Source organism: Aedes albopictus, chromosome 2 (assembly GCF_035046485.1).
Source record: "Aedes albopictus strain Foshan chromosome 2, AalbF5, whole genome shotgun sequence".
Taxonomy (NCBI): Eukaryota; Metazoa; Arthropoda; class Insecta; order Diptera; family Culicidae; genus Aedes; species Aedes albopictus.
This window is the reverse complement of record NC_085137.1, coordinates 315204526-315227359: the sequence shown is the minus strand read 5'-3', so window position 1 is coordinate 315227359 and position 22834 is coordinate 315204526. Positions and strand designations below refer to the sequence as shown.

Sequence of the window (22834 nt, the reverse complement as noted above, 5' to 3'; positions counted from 1 at the left end):
GATTAGCGGAAAATGTGTAAACAAACAACTTCAAACAAACTTCAGTACAAGCGAAACCGAAGTCGGGGTGGGGTTGAAACTGTAATGGATGGCCCCTTAAGTGACCGGTGGAATACAAGGAGCCAGTCTTGGAGCCGGTAAACCTCTCGGTAAACCCACAATGGGCCTAGCAATGGGCCTTTTCATTTGACGTCTAAAATCAGCTGATTTGGCAGTTCTCCTATTTATAAAAATGATAATTGAGTTGTCCAAAAAAGTCTCACTAAAACTACTGCAAGCCTATCCATATACGTGAGAACAAAAGATGTTTACAAAGTTCTTAAAGATAGATTAACACGGGAAATCTGAACACAAACCACTACCACACAGGAAATTGGATTGGTCAATTCAGCGTTTGCGCCAAGGTTTGCGCCTTTGTTCGACAGTTGTAAACAGTGGCATGCACGGACCTGTCAACTGAAAAGGCCTATATCAAATTAACACCCAACACTTTTGAAGCCAATACAGTCCGGATTCGCTGGATGGGTCACGACTGCGCCCCGATTAGCGAATCGTGTTCGTTCGTTGGGGCAACTGACAACTGATCAAAATGCTCTAGACACACGCAAGTGACGAGAAATACGTCACGGAACACTCACATACTTGCGGAAACGTTCTGTATACAGGAGCTGTGATGCGACGGCGGTCAGACGTCAAACTCGTTTTGACATCTATTTTGACATTGACAGTGCTTTTTAGTTGGGTTTTGCCCAGTTTTGCCCCAACCAGTGAACATTCAACCACCGACAAACCGACGTGACACTCTGTTTCCAAGATTGGCAAGAAATTTAAACCTCAAACCGTTGAAAAATCGTTACTCGTTCTGTCATTTTCGTCTTTTGACAAAAGAAACCTTGAAGAAGACGTCATAAAACAGCACGAAAATTTCCAGCTGATCAATGTAAACATCACATGCACTCTTATTTCTATCTAACCAATAGAAGATACAATCAACCATGCAATGGAGCTATTAAAAGAAATCCTTCGATATGAAGCAAAATAGTCTATGAACCCCAAATAAAAACTCCCAAACATAAAAACTTTCAGCGGATGAAATTTCTTTTTAACGTTCATAACGAAATGTCTTCTTAATGCGCAAAACATTGAATGCAGGTTATTACCTCAAAATGTGTAAAATAATTTGACAAGGTAAAGCTCCTGTGCGCACGCACACATAAAGAGGAAGCTGTGTAAATCATCGTGCAGATGGAGCTAGTGATTAAAAGGAGAACTTATTTGCCAAGAAAAATTGGAAAAGTTGTATGAGCTGGCACGTCGGTTTGTCGGTGATTCAACCATCGAGACAGCCCATCTAACGAGCTCTCAACGAACGAATCGTCACTGCAGTGTATTAGTCTATTTTACAAAACGACAACAGTGTTGATATTGATATTAACACTCACGGGCTTGGGCGCAACCTCCTGTCAAATTTTCATTCATGAAATGAGCGATCAGCTGATCCGAAACGTCTCGTAAAATGGCTCTTTTTGGCCATAATATTTGTTCTACAATTCCCTCTGTGTGCGCTGTTCTTTGAGCCCCCATGCATCAACATCAGACGCCCATGCTTCGCCAGAAATGTCAAAAATTCACGTGCGCCTCCGTTGATGACGAGCCGAGTCGAACTTTTGTTTTGGTTGCTGCTGCGTTCGTTCGTTTACCAGAAACTAAACCCAGACACGGCACATCTTCGGGTTGTGCAAAATAGTGATTGAAAATTGAATAAAAAATTGAATTTAATTAGTAAAAGTTGAGTCGCAAGTATAAACCATTCATCAGGATTCGCTGCGATTGAATCGTGCATGAAAACACGTAAGTTATCGTTGGTTATTCGCTTTTGTTTACTCCGCCGGTTTAACATAACCTGCACTGAATCCGCATTGTCCGTCCCCCGGTACAGGAAACATCCAGAATGAACAAGTCCAAACGGGAACCGAATGTGCGCAATCCAGGTTCATACTCGAAATCGGGTAAACCATTCAACCGTCGAAATAGGAAAAGTGGCAAGGCAGGAAAGGGACAGGCTTCTCCACCGGATGAGGAATCAACTGATCTCAAGCTCAAACGGATGACCAACGGTGGTGTAGTTAATCGAACCAATCAGATGAAATCGAAACAGAAGGTAGGTGGCATGAAGCCAAATGAGCAAATGCCCCGAAAAGACTTGGTACAGAAACCCGATCGGAATGCACCTAAACCGGTGAAATCACAACCAGCGCCACCACCCAAGTCAAACAGTAACAAACAGAAGCGGAAAGCCCCAGACAGTAATGGCGTCGGAACAAAATCCAAGAAAGCAAAGAAACATTCCCTTCCGGAATCGGACAGTGATGCCGACGACTACCTGGATCAATTTTTCGAAGATGCTTCCGATGACGAAGTGAATGATCCGGGAGTTCCTTCATCGGATGGTAATAGTGAGGAGGAGGACGATGATGATCTGACCGAATCCAGCAGCGAAGACAGTGATGACGACGACGATGAAGATGGCAATCAGATGTCTCTGGAAGAGCTAGTAGAATATTTTGGCCACCGGAAGGATGAACGCGCCGCCAACAAACGAAAGCAATCGAAAAAGGTACAGCCGCAGCCGCAGGGCAGCAACGGTTGGGTTGAAGAGGATAATGACGTAGAACTGGTATACAAGGATTCCGACGATGAGGTGGATGTCAGCTCGCGAGCTTTGGTACCGGTTGGGGATGTTCGGACTGTGGAGTACGTTAACGACACCGATGACGATGATGACGAGGATGAGTCTACGGAGGAGGAGTACGAGGATGAAGATGATGATGTAAGTATTATTATTTTTAGGAAAAGATTAAATGATGGTAAAGGATATTTAAATTGCCATTCCAATTTTCGCTTTGAATACAATTGAACTAGTATCAGAGGTTTGTTATTTTAGTTCAATTTTTAAATGAGAATACCTACTAAGCAGGGATGAGAAATGTACTGGAAAAAACGGTTACCGGCTGTACATTTGACATTTTTCCACACGAACATCACAGGCCCAGCCAAACTCAAACTGTTCGAAAAATAAATGTCATAACATTTTTTTTCCTGCAGCCTTCTTCCTCGAAACGGTTTCCAAGTGCGAGAGCGCCAGTACTCGAGCACAACGACAACAGAAATTTCTGTCTGTCCCATTTTCGCATTTTTCTGCGTTTCAAACCGCTTCTAGACAAACTTCTTTACATGCATCACAAGGCTAGGAGTGTGCTCTAGCTATTTGTGCAAATCGAATTAAGTTATTTATTAAAACAAGTGAGTTATTAGCAGTTGAAAATATTTGACACTTTTCGCAATCACCCGCCTCAGCATGACTGCTCATAAAAATTTTCGTGGGGAAGCGAAAACCATCAAGCGTCTGCTCGACTGCCGTCGGCACGGCGTCTGATGGTATTGGTGCTGCCGTTGTTTTGTTTTTATTTTACTGCCAGTATCGATGAACGGTAAACAGAAAAAAATCTTATTCCCATGCCTGCTACTAAGCACTAAAATTTCTCAGTTGGATTTCGATTTGAATGAGCCATTTTACGAAGTGACAACAATGTTGATGATGACATTGATTTTCACGGGTTATTGGACGCTACCTCCTGTCAAAATTCATTCATAAAATCGGCTCGTAAAATTGAGGTTATTAACATACATTTATTTGTTCAGCATCACATTTAAGACAAGACATAATCAACAATAGTACGCCACAATACTCGGTTTGTGGCTGCCGCTCTCCATCCTCGATCGCGCCCAATGCTCGCCAGGTCACGTTCCACCTGGTCCGCCCATCGTGCTCTCTGCGCTCCACGCCTTCTTGTGCTAACCGGATCAGTTGCAAACACCAGCTTTGCAGGGTTGTTGTCTGGCATTCTTGCAACATGCCCTGCCCACCGTATCCTTCCGGCTTTTACGAATGAATCCGAGTGCTTGCAGGTCCTCCTCGAGCATGGTCCATGTTTCGTGCACGTAGAGGACCACCGGTCTTATTGGCGTTTTGTACATGGTGCATTTGGTGCGTGGGTGAATCTTTTTCGACCGCAGTTTCTTCTGGAGCCCGTAGTAGGCCCGACATCCGCTGATGATGCGCCTTCGAATTTCACAGCTTACGTTGTTGTCAGCCGTCAGTAAGGATCCGAGGTAGACGAATTCCTCCACCACCTCGAAAGTATCCCCGTCTATCGTAACATTACTACCCAGACGGATCCGGCCGTGTTCGGTTCCGCCTACCAGCATGTACTTTGTTTTAGAGGCATTCACCACCAGTCCGACCTTTGCTGCTTCGCGTTTCAGGCGAGTGTACAGCTCTGCCACCGTTCCAAATGTTCTGGCAATAATGTCCATGTCGTCCGCAAAGCACACAAATTGATCGGATTTTGTGAAAATCGTTCCCCGGCTGTTGAACCCCTTTCAGAGCGATGTTGAAGAGTAGGCATGAGAGTCCATCACCTTGTCGCAGTCCCCGACGAGATTTGAATGAACTGGATAGTTCACCCGAAACCCTTACGCAGTTTTGCACACCGTCCATCGTTGCTTTAATCAGTCTAGTCAGCTTCCCAGGAAAGCCGTTTTCGTCCTTGATTCTCCATAGCTCTACGCGGTCGATACTGTCGTATGCCACTTTGAAGTCGATGAACAGGTGATGCGTTGGGACCTGGTATTCACGGCATTTCTGGAGGATTTGCCGTACGGTAAAGATCTGGCCAGGTATCAGTAGGTCGGCTCCAGAGGCACGTTCTCCTCCATTTGGGAAATTTGTGCCAAAAAGATCTGGTCCGTTGTCGACCGGCCGTCGATGAAGCCGGCTTGATAACTTCCCACGAACTCATTCGTTTTAGGTGACAGACGACGGAACATGATCTGGGATAGCACTTTGTAGGCAGCATTCAAAATAGTGATCGCCCTGAAGTTCTCACATTCCAAATGGTCGCCTTTCTTGTGATTGGGGCAGATTATCCCTACCTTCCACTCCTCGGTAGCTGTTCGGTTTCCCAGATCCTGACTATCAGCCGATGCAGACAGGTGGCCAACTTTTCTGGGCCCATCTTGATGAGTTTAGCTGCGATACCATCCTTACCAGCTGCCCTCTTCGTCGAACCATTCGTTCCGTCGATTCGGTTCCACGTACCCGATGGTGCTCTCGGCTGCGTCGTTGATGGCTGCTTTCACTGTACTCCAGCAGTCCTCTAGAGGGGCCTCATCGAGCTCGCCCTCGTCTGGCAACGCGGCCTCGAGATTCTGCGCGTATGCTGAGGCGACATCTGGTTGTTTCAGTCGCTCTAGGTTGTACCGTGGCGGTCGCCGGTACCGTACATTATTGATGGCGAAGAGTTTTGGGCGCAGTTTGACCATCACCAGATAGTGGTCGGAGTCGATGTTGGCGCCACGATAAGTCCTGATGTCGATAATGTCGGAGAAGTGCCGTCCGTCAATCAGAACGTGGTCGATTTGAGATTCCGTCTGCTGTGGTGATCTCCAGGTGTAACGATAAGGGAGGCTGTGTTGGAAAAAGGTGCTACGAATGGCCATATTTTTGGAGGCGGCGAAATAAATGAGTCGTAGGCCATTTTCGTTCGTTTGCTGGTGGGCGCTGAACTTACCAATCGTCGGTCTGAATTCCTCCTCCTGGCCTACCTGAGCGTTTAAATCTCCTATGATGATCTTGACGTCATAGCTTGGGCAGCGATCGTACTCGCGTTCGAGCTGCGCGTAAAATGCGTCCTTGTCATCATCCGTGCTTCCGGAGTGTGGGCTGTGCACGTTTATTATGCTGAAGTTGAAGAATCGGCCATTGATCCTTAACCTGCACATTCTTTCATCGATCGGCCACCAACGGATCACGCGCCTCTGCATATCACCCATCACGATGAAAGCTGTTCCCAGCTCGCGTGTGTTGCCGCAGCTCTGGTAGATGGTATGATTTCCTCTAAACGTTCGCACTATGGATCCTGTCCAAAACACCTCCTGCAGCGCTACGATGCCGAACCCGCGGTCCTTCAAAAGATCGACAAGTATACGGGTGCTCCCAATGAAGTTGAGAGATCGGCAGTTCCACCACGCCGAGGACCTGGGATCGAATCCCACTCCCGACAAACTCGCAAAATGTGAGTTCTTCCTTTGGAAGGGAAGTAAAGCGTGGGTCCCGAGATGAACTAGCTTTTTTTACGGCTGGCTCGTAGCCCGAATAAAAAATACAGTAGAAAAACCAAACGTTGTATTGTAACAGTACTATTTAAAACCATATTTTTACAATAGACACTACTGTAAAAATAAAAATACAAAAACAATAAAATGTAATGTAAACACCATACAGTAAATTGTAAATAAGATTTTTACAATATACTATACGGGTGGTTAAGTATCGTAACAATATAAAAAAATATTTTTCTTCATATATATTTTTTTGCAAAACCATACATTATATTGTAAATGAATTGTTATAAATACTGATACGTGGGTTTTAATATGGTTCTCTTTTGTTATGTTGTGTTGGTTTACATTACATAAACCATATGTTATATTATCTTGTAATTTTCCTCCTGTTAATGGCATCTCAGGCTTACTAGCATTATGAGATACGCTTTGGGAATTCTCCAGAGCGTTTTGGATAACCCTTCATATATTGGATCGCCCACGTGCAAGTCTGAGTCGAGGTCTGAGTAGTCTCTGATTGCATTAACAGTTGAAGCTTAGGCTCCCATGCCCCACCAGCCAGATAACTGGGTTTCGCAAACTAAGCATTATTTGTGGCAACACTTTGAGCGGCATGATGGAACTATGCCGAGCGCGCTAAGTATTATTAGACCACTAATGTAGCTGCATGAAGTGGGTGACGAGGTACATAAGTATCATTACAGCGTGCTTAACCGTTATTGCAATATTGAGGCTCCAGTTTGACTAAAGTTCGAAATACACGGAAATACATAACAACTCATGAGAAAACTGTCAAGTTCGATTCAAGTATAAGTTAGGTTAAAAAGCGAACCCGCAGACGAACCTATATTAAAAGTCATTTCAGTTTTCAGTCCAGTCCATGTGTTAAAGATGGCTCTGCGTCAAAGATGAAGTTTGTCAATCGCATTTGATTCGATTGTGGTCGAAGGCAAGTTCACATGAGAGAAGAGGAGAAAATACCCCTAAATGCAAATTCAGAAATAATAGTGTTGATGTTGAACTCATCCACTGATTTACGGTAATATGACCTGCATCATTCCGGGTTGGCCTACATTCGTATTTCTCTCATCGCACTCTACACACCTAGCCCGTCATATCTCTTGGACCCCTGCTTGGACCTGCAGTTCTTAGGATAGGACATTTGGTTTACCACTGATTTAAACATGTTATTGATTTTCAATTGATGTTTCAACTTATTCACTTTTTTCTCTTTCCTATGAAAGCTTTCCTTTGCATCAAAAAAGTCACAAACATCAACAAAACAAAGCACGGAAAAAATGTTAAACTGAATAAATCTGGTGTTCGATTTGAATAGGTCGAATCTGCATATGAATCACAGCAAACAAACGACCTATTCAAATCGAACACCAGAAATAATAAAAAAATTCACGGAAAAATAATGTTTCGGAAAAGTGAATGGTTCAAACGTAAGAAAAACAGTATAATATATTGTTACATAAAAATCCAATGTAAATATATAGTATAGCGAACCATTTCATCACAATACACTTTATTGTAGCTGGTACACTGTATGGTGCAGAAATGGTTTTCACCATACACCCTATGGTTAGTTTTTATCCGGGAGGGCCTGACACCAACCCCCTACTTTCCGGAGGACCATAGTGCACAGTTGAGCTTAGAGTCCTTCCCTGGCACTCGGACGTAGATCAGCCGCCCCTAACATGGGGATCAGACGCTGTTGTGAGCCGCTCCTCCTGGAGAACAGACGCTCAGGTTTACCGAAGCAAACCCCCCCTTCCCTGTCAGCCTACGACCAAAGTTCCCACCGGGGTTGGTTACCCGATCTTCCCTAAGGTTGCTCATAGTTTCCGGCCGGTACCACGTGGAGGTAGGGATAGGAGTTGCTGGGCAGAGGCTAGTGGATCACAATGGGATCTGAATTGCGCAGCATACCCAGCCTTTACCGTGCCAAGGTGCCCAAACCTTATTTTACGTCCACTATTGGCTTAGCGAAATAAATTTCTACCGACAAATTAATGATCAAAACACACATTTCTATATTTTTGTACACTTCTCCCAATTACGAAGATGTTTTAAAAAATATAAAACTGTTGAGTTTGCTCATTGTCTTAGCGGTAGATTTTTTTGTCACTTAGCCAAGCATGGACGTAAAAAAAGGACGAGGTGTATAAAGAGCGCTAATGATGTATTTTTTGGCGAGGAATCTTGTAGATTCCCAGATTCCGTATTTACATAACTCCGAAAAGTTTATTTTTGAAGTTTCCTATAACACTCTTGAAGAAACTCGTTTGTTAATAAATTTTAGAGAGGAGTTTTTATGTGATAGGTATTTGAGGTGCTTGACCCGCTAACAAGCAAAATATTACATATCACTGTACAGCTTGAAGAAGTTGTTACATTTGTAAAATAGTTGTAATAATTTTGCATGAATTGGAGAATGCAATTCGTGGAAAATTCTTCGATTATTGCATGTAGTGTGTTACGTTTGTTAATTGTGAACATTTTGTCAGTTTATTTTGTATGTTATACAGGTATTCTTCGATATAACGTACCGTCGTTGGGGGTGAGAATGGGTCAAAAAAGGATACTCAAAGATTAAATGTTAAATAACAAATGCAATTGAAGTCGGAATAACTTTTTATTTGGTATGTATACTCTTCTATGTGGTAATGATAGTTTAGCAAAAAAGTATCACATTATTTGAACTACTTACTAAACTACAAATGATTGAAAATTGACCCAATCTCACCCCTTAGAGGGGGTGAGAATGGGTCAAAGTATTCGAAGTCGCCTATCTAAGATAATAAGTTAGTTTTATTGATCATATCTAGTAAATCTATTAAAAATACAATGTAACCAGGACGAATAAAAATTTAGGTAATTTTAAAAGATGATAAATCCACCTAAAAGGGGATCCACCTACAATCGAAAAAATTGTTGAAATTTGATAAAATAACGTTTGTATGTTTATTTTTTATTCTTAATCACTTAACCTAATTTACAGCTCTATTGTCCACTTGGGCACTACGTCAGCAATTTCAATTGACAGCTGCACTTACATTTTGTACAGCGCCTAGATTCTATTCTACTTTATCGAACTGGTTGCCTTTCTGCTGCTTTCACTTTTTCTACTTTATACCTAGTAGAATGATGAGCACAAGGATGATGATGGAGGCTGTTGTTCCTTTCCAGTCCGATTGGGGGTCTATTATGAGTAGCAGTTCGCCGATATCCAGGTATCCGGGTCCGTTTGAGCCATGGGGCTCAGAAGAGGGTCAAGTGTCAGTTGCTCTCGGGGGAAAGCAACTGACGAAAAATTGCAAGTGCCTGGGCTGGGAATCAAACCCATGACCATCCGCATATGAAGCGACCGTGTGACCAACTACGCCACGGGCCCCGGCCAACAACGTTTGTATGTTGTATCGCCATTTTTGAAAGATTGATTGAAAAAAACATGATATTTTTAGTATACTGCAGAAGAAATGTTTAACCAAACCCTCCATTATAAACTCTTATGTGCATGATCATTGGCCTCTCAAAATAGAGGGTCGTTCAAATATTATGTTACACAACATGTCACACTATTATACCCTCTCTCGCAATAACATTGAAACGAATATGCAGTACACTAAAGGCTAGATGATGATTAGAGGAGCTGTCCAAACGCATGGGTGTATTATTATAAATGGGTTTAGGCACTAAACGTATGAACACACTCGCTTGACACTTCTTCAACATATTTTCGAAAAAAGCGTGTTTTTATGAAGATACGGTACATGGCACGACTTTAAAGTCAAATGGGTGGATAACAAGTTGATTTTTTAGTTAAGGTTATGTGCATTCGATAACTTGCTTGACCCAATCTCACCCCCATTCTTAATATTTAGACATAGTGTCGAAAATATTGATTTTTCAAATAAAAAGTGCATTGACAGCCCACTTTTTTCATTGCATCAACCAGGTAATACCTACAGCTAACTACTTCTAAGAAAATTTACGGTAAGGTGCTTGTGTGTAACATTGCGAAGGAGAAATTTTTTCAGAGTGATTTACTAGTAGTTTCATCACATAAGTTTAGCCACAAATTTAACAAAAAATGTTTATTGCTAAACATCTTATACTGCATCATGACGTTTAAAAACATCTCCTCTTTGAAATAATACAAAGTTTTCAATATAAGTTAGCGATAGTTGATGAGTTATTTCACATTTTATGTTTCTCCGTTTTGACCCAATCTCACCCCCCAGACCCATTGTCACCCCCATCGACGGTACCTTCGATATAGCGAATTCGATATAACGTACATTTTGCTTCGATATAACGTACAACATTGGAAATTTTTATTTTTCCCAAGAATAACCCTTACACGGAGAGACGAAACCACCCAAAAGTGAGTTCTTTCCACCCAACTTCGGGGTTGCGTGCGTCAAGCCAATTTTGAGTTGATGGAATCGATGTTTTTGTTGGGTTGTTCCCGCTTGCTTCCATGTGAAAAAAAATACCTAATTTTAAGTTTTTTCCATCCAACCGAAATTTTGACTAGATTGTATTCACTCAAATTTGAGTACTGTGCTAGAAACTCAGTGTTGGCTTGACGCACGGAACTGCATAAGTTGGGCTGTTTCTCTCTTCACTCTCTGACAACAACAGAATGAGCGCATTGAAAGGGAGATGAAAAAGAACTCAAAATTGAGTTTAAGAGTACCTAATTTTGAGTTTTTTAGTTTCTCCGTGTATGTCGTTTTCGTTTATTCATGGAGCGAACCTAGTTTCGCTCTGGATCCGCCCTAACTGCTGTCAAAACGTTCGTTTATTCGATCGAGTCGGATCCGGATCCGCCCCAGATCCGACCCAAACATGGTGAGGTTCGCTCTGCCGATTTTTTCCGATCGAACCCGAACGAGGTTCATCTGTCAAAATGGATTTGGAAATTCTTAACTATTCAAGCATATTAGAGATAAAGGACTCGCTTAAATGTGATTTGCATTTAATAATGAATGTGCGAACCAACATTTCCACGTGAGTTAAATTTCTAAAAGGCAGAATTTAACGAAAATGTGCAACTGACAGTTTGATTGATTTGCACAATGTTTACATGTTGACTCGATTTGGGTTGGATCCGGATCCGTTTTCGTTCGGTTATTGCGAGTCAGGGTGAGCTCTGACCCAAATTTAAAACCGAAAACGACATTAGATAAACTACGAAATCACTCAAATCAATGTTTTGTTGCAGTATTAGCCCTGATATCCAGAATTAGCGCAATTTGGGGAAAAAATTAGTGTACGTTATATCGAAGCAAAATGTACGTTATATCGAAGCACAAAAAACGAAATGACTTTTTCGTCAAAACTCAAGTTTTTTATTATTGGTTTTGTGAATTTCACCGAAATCATTATTTGGGATTAATTTCACGTCGAATACATCAATACTAGCATTAAAAATATTAAATTTTTCTCTGCTTCGATATAACGCGCATTTCGATATAACGTACAAAGAGAAAACTTTTTTGTACGTTATATCCAAGAGTACCTGTACTAAAGTTTGTACATCTGTCCCTGAAATTTAATGTGCATTTGTAGTGCTCCAAACATTTCAGGAGCGATCCAGTACAAAGCATACAAGCCGTCCCCTAACACGAACATCAAATTGTAGACGGTCTTGTGTTGTTGTCCGAATCTAGGGGCCCCCTTAGGATTAGAAATTCCTAGATCAAGCACAAGCTTTGTAAGCAACCAACGCTGCGAAAGAAAAGGCAATCCGCCAGAAGAAATACGATTACAGAATTGACTGATGGACAAAGAACCCTGACGAGTTGACAGCCAATACTAACAGCCTTCGGACGTGTTTACTATTCGCTCCCGTGCTCCGTTTTGTTTTCTGGTAGTAAAAATGTATAGTGTTCGAAAAAACACTCTTGTAGTGGATTTTAACGTTCTCCCAGTTCGACCAGATGTTGGCAGAGTCCATCATTTTCTGGAGAATGAAATTAAGTTAAATATCGCGGGTGTCAACAGCATACAGTTACACCACACCCGTAACTGTGTGTATATTGAAATGAAAGACCGTGATATAGCACTGCGATACGAAAAAGCGCATAATATCCAACGGTCTTTCATTTACAACGACAAGCCCTTCAAGATCCCCGTCTACGTTGATAGCGAGGCGGTTACCGTAAGAGTGTGTGACCTTCCGCCGTCCATGCCTCATACAACCGTTGGAAATTTTATGATGAGGTTTGGAGACGTCATCTCCATCCAAAATGAGCGTTGGAAGAATTACTTTGGCGGTGTTTTCAACGGAGTACGAGTTCTATAAATGAGACTCAAACAGTCTATCCTATCATTTATCACAATAGATAATCAGATGGCTACAGTTCATCATCCAAATCAGATTCGAACCTGTAGATATTGCTCAAAATCAGCACATCCCAACCAGAAGTGTTCCGATGTAACAGCATCCGAAAACAAGAACACACCAACAACAGCATCAGCAACTCCATCAAACGAAACAATATTCAACGAGACAGAGTTCCCGCCGATTCCAAATGTGCAATCAATTCCATCTTCTTCCGAAACGAGCAGCGGCAAACGTGTGATTTCTGCGATCGAAAACAAGACAAAAAGCCTACCTACGGACCAATCCACACAGCAACAGACAAAGAGCGATATCGACGACGACGACGATGACCAGAACGATGATGGATCTACATCTCCGTGTGAAAGCTTTGATGCGTGTACCAACAAGCGACGGCTGTCAACTCGGCGAGGCAAGGAGAAGAAAAAAATTTGTGCCATTCAGGGATCCGAAATAATTGATTGTGATTCCAACTGATATGTTAATTTCCTCTTGGGAAGTATTGTTATTCGGCCCCGTTAAGCTCCCGGGCGTTTGGGCCTGTAAAATAAACGAATATGAATAAAAAAAAAAAAGAACCCTGACCAAGTTCGCAGGGGTTGACGGTATTAAAGTGAAAGAGTTTCATTTTGATTATTATAATGTAGTGTTCTTTAGTGAAACATATCACCTTTTTAACATTTTAATGCTGCCTCATCACGAACTGGCTGATGCAGATGGAGTATGGCTGATCATATGCATCAGACATGCTCAATAAACACGGAGGAACCGCCGGGGCTCAGTAGAGTCTATTCCCAAGCAATAGTTCCAAGTCGGTTGGATTTGAGAAGGTTTTGATGATTGTTACAAATCCTAATAAAAGTATTATAGGATTTGTGACAGGTTTTGGAACCTTTTACAGCCAGCTGACTTCAAAATGTTGTCTGGGCTCTATTTCCCACGTTTCTCGGTTGATTTTGATTAGTAATTTATTAATGTCATAGTCGCTTTTTCGAATCTTTACAATGTTAGTTGGTCATATTTTCTTTAAATAAAGCAATTAAAATCGACCGAAGAATTAATAGTGGGAAGGAGATTTGCATTGCAGCACTTTATTGTGCTGATAGGGTCAAAGCTAACGTGCGAACACATAAACGCATTGTTGACATCAATGCGTTCGACTAGACATTTTGGACAAAAACTGGCTGCTTTTTATTAACAGAACAACGTTACTTGTGTATGACTAGGTTGACATTTCTAGGCTACGCTTGAGAAAATAACATGGTTTATAGGTAGGACCGATAGGACAATTGAACGAATTTGAATATTTTTCATAGTATTTGTAGGGGGATGAATACATAATACATAGTTGACATGCAATCTTTATTATTTTAAAATTTTATTGCAATCAACTGACCAACTTGGCGTATTTTTGTTTAACTCTTAGATGGTATTATGACACCAACAGAAACATTTCAGAAGTTCAGTTACATGTTTCTGTGGGGTTTGGACCGATGACAATTTAAGGACACAAGAGATGAACATAGAGAAGTAGAAAACGATTAGCGAAATCAAGAAAACAAGTTGACACAGGATTGACTATATTTTCACATACCGGGTTCGATTGTTTCGATGAAAAAAAAAAAACAAACAAACATACGACAACTGACTTGACGAGAAGAAAAACATATTGAACCATACCACAAAATCAAACAAGAAGACAAACACAAACCGTGTGACCATAACACTACATAGGCAAATCCTGATTGACTGACCAATTGAAAACTTTCCAACATTCTACCGTAACTTTATGAGTCAGTAGGCAACAGTGTCTTAATGGATATCATTTTTCGCGTACGGCTGGCAAACTGCTTCTGAAAGATTACGTACTCTTTTCTATCTTCAGGTCTAGTGAAGAGGTTTCAACTCTCAAGCAAAAAAAAACTTTTTCCAAATGTTCTTTTACAGTATTGAAGCGAACGGGCTTAGGTCAGATTCGCCGAAAAGAGCAGGTGCTCTACCAACACCATAAGCGTTAGATGGTTAAGAACATATTAAGTCACCCTATCTCAAATTCATTTATGTGTTAACACATAACTGTCCTTTCTTTTTTATAGGAACCATTCGACCTTGAAGCTTATATGCGAGGAGAACTGGACTTTGGAGAAGACACGGATTCTAGTGATGACGACGACGATGATGGTGAGAATGAATTCACGAATAGTGACTCCTTTGAGGAAGACTCTGAAGCGGAATATTCTGAAGATTCGTTTGCTGAAGAGGAGGAGGAAGAGGAGGAATCCGAATTAGATGATCATGAGTTTTCCTCTGACTATGATTCCGATGAAGACGATTCGGATGACGACGACAGTGATCTCCCTTCCTACTGGGACGAATCGTACGACAGCGAGGACGACGAGGATTACGTGGCTGAAGAAGATGACGATCTGTATATCTGTCGGGGCACTGCGCGGGTGTATAACATCGACGAGAACGAGGTGTCTTTCAACAGCGATGTGGAAACGGCTCAAATAGTGGAATTGCCGTTGGATGATAGGAGAAGAGGATCGGCTGGCGAAAGTCAAGATGATGATATTAATGATGGGGGATGTCCGATATTGGTTCCCATCTACGACGCTCAAGGGAATCTGATAGACAGACCTGAAAAGCTGAAAAAGCTGAGATTGAATGACGCGAAGAACCCGGATGTCGTCAGGACCGCTGCAACAGAAGAAGTCGTAGATAATGAAATGGAGGAGGAAGTTGAGCAAAGCAGCGTGAATCAATCCAGTTATCGGTTCTACGACGCGATCGATATGCGGCTCTCGCTTCTGGTGTTGAAGAATACACTCTACTTCAGTGGACATCTTACCATTCAGCCTCTGGTGGGCGGACTGGAAGTGATGGGTTACAATCTGAGTCCCGGTGAATGTCGAAGCGCATTTGCTGTCCGTGGGTTCCATAGTCTGAATTTGACTCCTCGGCCTCAGAGTGCTCCTAGTTCAAAGGATGCGATGGGGAAAGTTATGGCTCGGTTGGAGAAACACTTCCACGATGCGGACTTGAAAGATCTCCTGAAAACCTTCGATTCTTCAGACTCGGTTTTGGTCCTGCTACAAGCGGATAGCAACAATAAACGGATAGATACCGTTGATAAGTACCTATCGGAAGATTTCCTGTTCCCGAAAGTGGAGTACATGAAAAAGAGCGAATTTTACAGAACTGAATACCTGTTGAATGCGGAGTTCTTCTCAGAGCACGTTGACAAGGGGACTTCACTGTACCGACCGGATCCAGAATGGGATAAAATAGTTGCAAAAAATAACAGCAGAATAGTGGTTATAGGAGGAAAAGGATCCGGTAAATCTACTCTGTGCCAATACCTCATCAACAAAAACGTCGAAAAGTTTAAGAAGGTGGTTCTGATCGATCTGGACATTGGTCAACCGATTCAGCACGTTCCGGAAACGATAAGCGTAACCATAGTCGATAAACCTTTTCTCGGAGTAGCCACGCTCAACCCAATCCCACCGGTCAAAAGTTGGCTCTTCGGAAGCCTGGACATTGTGTCTTCCCTCATCTTCTACACCCAAAACGTCCGTCAGCTGCTTCGGTACTGCGAACAGCACAAATCTGAATTCGGAAACGTCCCTTGGATCGTCAACACCATGGGCTACGTGTCGGATTTCGGCGAAGAGCTGATGACCACGATTCTTCGGATGCTGTCGCCGACGGATGTGGTCCAACTCGTATCCACCGACAAACTCCATGCCATCCCCAATTACCAGAATCGATTTACTTCCGAATTCATCAATCGGTACAGCCACAATATCCTCCGGAGCGAAGTCCAGGAATACATCAAACGAAAGGCATCATTCAAGCACTACGAACTGAACGTGTGCTATCCGAAGAAGGGCTTCACGCTGAACGCTCCCAAGCGGCGGAATATGATGCTGCTCGCCCACCTGGCGGACATCCTGCAGGATTCCTCCAGCGAGTGGTTCAACGAGGTCAAACCATTCTGCGCTCCGCTCGGTCAACTGCAGGTGCTCGTTACACGAGAGGATCAGACCCTGGGCGAAGATCAACTGCCATCGGTGCTGAATGCCACGCTGGTCTACCTGTGCCGGAAGGACGACGCCGGATTGTACGAGTGCCTCGGAATCGGTAATTTATCCATTATTTTCCTTAATAGGTATTCTGCCTATGATCGCATAATTGTCCCATATGAATAGGAAACCCAGCAAAGATGGGACTGATATGCGATCATGGACAGTATTTCTTAGAATTCATTTTCCTATTCCACCTTCAACTCCAGGTATCGTGCGAGGTGTGGACAAGAACAACAACGTCTACCTGTTACAATCACTGCCGGATGCTCGGCTCGCGGAAGTGAACGTGTTGGCCATCTGTAGCAGTAGCTTACCGAATGCCGTGTTCCTACGGCAGAGTGCCCGAATTCAGGGAACCATTCCTTACGTGTACAACATCGACTGAGGACGGTGAGAAAGGGAAAAAGATCTTTTTCCTATGTTGCGCTATTGAGCATCTGTACATTTTGTTTGAAAATTTAATCGTATTTATGTTTGCTGTAATAGTAGATTAAAATCAAGTTGATTCAATAATATACGCTTCGCGGGCGTTGAAGAATGTATGTATTCATTTTAAGCGAATATTAGTTGGAATATTCGAAAGCCAGCTACAACAACCAAACGGTCTTTGCTTCAAGAACGTCGTTGTAATGCATGCCACTCGACCATGAACAAAAGCTGGACCTGGAAAATAGGTAAGTGATCAATCTTTTAATCCTATCTAGCCCATGAATTTTTTTTTTTGTGTTTTGTGACCGTTCCTATTAGGTCGCAATGGAAATATTTGGTGGGAACAAGAGTGGGAAGACCAGTAAGTGGTTAGGGTCTTGTACCATTTGGGCAGGTGTACCTATTTTGGGCACTTGCCGCTATAACTAAGTCAATTTCAAACCGATTGATTTGAAATTTTGTATAGAGTTAGGCACGTACAGTATTTAACTCTGTACAAAAAATCAAATCAATCGGTTTGAAATTGACTTAGTTATAGCGGCAAGTGCCCAAAATAGGTACACCTGCCCAAATGGTACAATACCCTACGTACAAAACTATAGTTATTATTGTTTATTATCCCTCTCTTTGGCACGCTAATCATGACCGTGAAATTTTGATCCAATTCACGATAAATAACTATAAGTAGGATCCGCCAACTAATTAATACAGTCTACAGTATCCGAATACAAGGGCCCATATAGCCGAGGCGGTAAACGCACGGGTATTCAGCACGACCATGCTGAGGGTGACGGGTTCGATTCCCGGTCGGTCCAGGATCTTTTCGTAAAGGAAATTTCCTTGACTTCCTTGGGCATAGAGTATCTTCGTGCCTGCCACACGATATACACATGCAAAATGGTCATTGGCAGAGGAAGCTCTCAGTTAATAACTGTGGAAGTGCTCATAGAACACTAAGCTGAGAAGCAGGCTTTGTCCCAGGGGGACGTTACGCCAAGAAGAGAGAGAGAGTATCCGAATACTGACGTTTTAGCTAATGACGTGGCCTAGAAGTACCAAGGGTCAACTAATCCTTCAGCGCACTTGAAAAAAAAAATTTTTTTTTTGGTTTTTATTTCAACACTTGAAAAAATGCTACGATACTTACCTTACCGGTCAGACTAAGGCCTGGGTATCCTTTGCTGTACATAGGAGTCTACTCGGTCCATGGCTGTGTGTCTCTAGCTCCGCACTCTGCGAAGGATCCGGAGATCGTCCACCACTTGATCAACCTACCTAGCTCGCTGCGCACTTCGTCTTCTTGTACCGGTCGGATGACTCCATGAGAACCATTTTGGTCCAGTTGCTATCCGACAGCTGATGCAGTTCGTGGTTCATTCGCCCTCTCCAAGTCCCGCCTTCTATCTGCACTTCGCCGTAGATGGTGCGCAACACATTCCGTTCGAAAACTCCAAGGGCGCGTTGGTACTCTGCACGTAGAGTCCATGCTTCGTGCCCATAGAGGACTAGCGGATTTTCAGCGTTTTGTAGATTGTAGATTGTCGATTGTAGATTGTAGTTAACTTCGTGTTACGGTGCACTTTATTCGATCGCGGAGTCCTGCCACAATGCGCCTCTCAACTTCTCTGCTGGTGTCATGACCGTCGATAGAAATTCGGGGTGACGGGCGCGGTTATTCCTCCCTGGAGCCCTTTGCCATCATGTACTTTGTTTTCGACACATTAATGACTAATCCGATTCGCCTGGCTTCCCTCTTTAGTCCAATGGTTCCCAAACTTGTCGGAGCAATCGCCCCCTTGAAGCTGCTGAAAAATATTTTCGCCCCCCTATGTTTGAATTTTTTGAAATAAGATTCGAAATTTTGTAATTGCATTAAAATCTACAAATTCTGCCTATTTTGTAAGTTACTGGAACAAAAACTTCTTATTTACACTGTATTTTTTGAAAATGTTTAGACGCATTAATAAATTTTATTACATTTTCATTCAACTTCCAGTTTAAATTTCTAATATGAAATCGTGAATAAATAATATTCAGAATCATATTTTTGGAGAATTTTAAGGTAATGTGACTTTTAAATACAATCATTTTCAAATATCGATGAAGTAAGATTCATAGTAGGGTTTAAGGATTTAGCTTTGTAAGACGTCTTGGTTTTCTCACAGAAATTCCAAAAGTTTGACGAAAATTGAAACTTAACCGAAAATTAGAAGATTCCGTAATAAATTTAAATAAACTAAACAAAAGCCTTTCAAGTGGTTTGAAAAATTTTAGCAATTTTACTAAATATGCAGACGTAATGTGATCTTGGATATCAACTTCTAATAACAAGATATTTGTAAAATCAAAGAAAAAGGAAAGAAATAGAAATCTGAAATAAAATCTTTAGTACCCAAATTTTGTTTAATATTCTCTCAGAAAATCTTAGAATACAGGAGTCTTGAAAAACTCTGGTAAATTCAAAATACTTTCAAAGCTTTCCTATATCTTGAAATATATGAAAGCTTTAAGGACGCGTTTTGAATTCACACCTAAGACAAATCAAGGACAGATAAGTTTCGTATTTCGTGAAACATGAAAAATGTATCAAATCATATTGTTGCAAATATGCGATCATCAACAAGTATAATTTCTTAAATTACTTCGTTTTTTAAAATACCAAATAACAAAAAGTATGAGATGTTTACTTTTTTCATAAATGCTAAAATTCCAAATATATATTCGAGTATTAAGTACATTAAGTAGATTTATTATTTCAAATCAGAGGTTTTTTTATAGTTCGCAATTTTCAATTGTGACCTTTTCAAATTATTCACAACTAAAGAATATATTGCTGTGTTAAAAAAACGAATTGTATTTTAGAAAAGAGCTGAGGAGCTTCCACTTAATGGCTGATGGCTTAGAAAAAGCACATAATCAAATAATCAATATTTCTCCACAAATAATTGCACTTGAGGTTTGGTTTTCAAAATGAATATGTCTGAAAATAAATAAAACCCCTTGAAGGGAAACTTCTTCTATTTTTTAGTAACAGTGTTCTATTCGTCATGGAGTAATATATTAAGCCTATTGAATCCCAGATTTACATCAAAATTTTCCCAATCGAGCTGAATTATTCGATCAAGTTTCAGACAATTCTTATAACAAAATACTCTCTTGACAAAGAGACTAAAACTGTCAAAAAATAACCAAAATCACTGTAAATAAAATTATTATATTTTATTTAAGACACTTCATCAAATTAGCTGGCATTCGTGTCCAAGATCTAAATAAAATGGTTTGTGGATAATCGCCCCCTTGATGGATTTTTCGCCCCCAATTTCTAATTTTTAAATTTTTGCCCCCTTTAATGTCGTTTTCGCCCCCAAGGGGGCGATTTCGCCCACTTTGGGAAGCACTGCTTTAGTCGGATGTACGTTTCCGCCGTCTCAAATTTGCGAGCTATAATATCTATATCATCAGCGAAACCAAGCAGCTGAACGGACTTCGTGAAAATCGTTCCACACGTGTTTATCCCCGCTCTCTTTATTACACCTTCTAAGACGATGTTAAACAGCAAGCACTTAAGACCATCACCTTGCCGTAATCCTCTGCGAGATTCGAAAAGGTTCGAGAGTGTCCCTGATACTCGAACTACTCACATCACTCGATCCATTGTCGCCTTGATCAATCGTATCAGTTTATCCGGAAATCCGTATTCGTGCATAATCTCCCACAGCTGTTCTCGATCGATTGTATAATACACCGAGTTGAAATCGATGAACAAGTGATGTGTGGGCACGTTGTATTCGCGGCATTTCTGCAACACCTGGCGGATGGTGAACATCTAATCCGTTGTAGTGCGTTCACCCATGAATCCAGTCAATTTGTCGCCCTTTAGGTAGATGGGACACACGATACCTTCGATCCATTCCTCCGCTAATACTTCCTCCTCCCAAGGCCAAATCTTATGTTATGTGGGGGCGTCCATAAATGATGTAGCTTTTTTTAAGCGATTTTTAATACCCCCCTCCCCCCTCGTAGCATTTCGTCACAAATTCAGATACCCCACTATATAAATTACGTAGCTTGTTGACCCCCCCCCCCCTCAAACAATTTTTCGTGTAAAAAAAACTCGAACTTAGCTCTGATTTCAATTTTAACTTGTATGTAAATAGAAAATTATGAAAAAAACAACAATAACAAGAAAACATTGTCGACTGCCAGATTCAGATCGCCGACATCAAGCCCATAGGTGCAACCAGTGGAGATTATCACCAAAGCTAATGACTCAATATACCACCCATCGTTCTGCTTGATGCCGAATAACTGATGCTCCCAATACCATATTAGCCTGGAAGTTCTTCCGAAGATATTAGTTTGCTCACTAATAAATCTATTAGGAATATGAAATTGGTTTCATTTGAATAAAATTCATCACGACATTCGAAGGACCCTGCAGGAGTTTCTTATAAAATTCTTACAGCAGTTCATTTTGGAATTAATCGAGAAGTTTCTTTTGGGATTCTCATTTTTAAGAATGTCTCCCTTTTCAGTTCCTCCTGGGATTTCTCCATGAATTTTTAGAGAATTCCTCCTTATTGTATTCCTTCAGGGGTTCCTTCAAAGATCCCTTTTATATTATTTCCAGGAGTTTTTTTTTCTAAGATTTTTCTAAAAGTTTATCCATGGTTTCCTTCAGGGTTTCTTTCAAGGTTTTCTTCTCCTCTTTTCCACCAGCAGATTTAACCGGAATTTCTTTTGAGATTCCATCAGAACTTCTTTCTGTGTTTCCTAAAGAAGTTCCTTTCGGGATTCCTCGAGGAGTTCCTTCTTGGTTTCCTTCAGGAATTCACTCAGATATTCATTCCAAGATCTCGGCAGGTAACCCCTCCGGCATTCTTTCAAAACCCTCCCAGGAGTTGCTTCTGGGATTCCTCCAGGTGTTCTTTTTTGGATTCCTTCCTGGATTCTTCTGGTATTCTTTGAGGACTTCCTTCTAGGGTTTATCCAGGATTTTTTTCCCGGGACTCCTTCAGTAACTTTTTTCCGGCATCCCTCAATTCACTCCATCCTGGATTCCTCCAGGATATCTTAGAATTCTGCAAGGAATCCCTTTACGGATTCTGATAGTTGCTTCTGGAATTCCTCCAGGATTTTCTTTCTTAGATTTCACCAGGAGTTATATCGAGATAATCTTCCGTGCTTCCCAAAATTTATTTTCGGGATTCCTTCAATAATTCCTTACGGGATTCTATCAATTATTTCTTCCCTGCTTTCTTCAGAAATTAAACCAACAGTTCCTACTGACAATCTACAAATATCTTGTATCTTCTAAGATTCTTCCAGAAGTTTATTCAAGATTTCTCCGAAAGCTTCATCTAGAATTGCTCCAGGTACTCCTCACGGAATTTCTTTTGAAATTTCTCTATTTCATTTCAAGATTGTTCCAGGAGTTCCTTCTGAAACTCTTTTGGAAGTTCCTTCAGAGATTCCTTCAGAGATTCCTTCTGAGATTCCTCCATATCCTTTTGGAATGTTTTTAGAAGTTTTTTTTTTCTGGGATTCCCAGTAGGAATTCCTGTGGAAATTTTATCCTTCTCCTGTTGGAGAAACCTATAAAGAACACAATGAGAAATTCCTTACAAAGTTGCAAGAGGAGCTCCTTAAGAAACTATATAAGGAACTCCTGGAATAATCCCGCCAAAAACTAAGAAAAAATTTCCTTTGCAACCTTAGCGGCGTGCAGTGCCCAATAGCAAGCAGCAAACTATTTGTCTTGAGAAGCATT

General features: G+C 41.4%; 1 protein-coding gene across 1 annotated transcript; it reads left to right on the top strand.

Annotated features, from left to right (window-relative positions):
- Nucleotides 1-1628: 1628 nt before the first annotated feature.
- Nucleotides 1629-17177, top strand: LOC109405605 (polynucleotide 5'-hydroxyl-kinase NOL9). Its single transcript, XM_019678667.3, has 4 exons — nt 1629-1851; nt 1940-2830; nt 14641-16690; nt 16842-17177. The coding sequence occupies exons 2-4, from the start codon at nt 1952-1954 to the stop codon at nt 17018-17020; spliced, it is 3108 nt and encodes a 1035-aa protein (XP_019534212.3). The 5' UTR covers nt 1629-1851; nt 1940-1951; the 3' UTR covers nt 17021-17177.
- The last annotated feature ends 5657 nt before the right edge of the window (nt 17178-22834 follow it).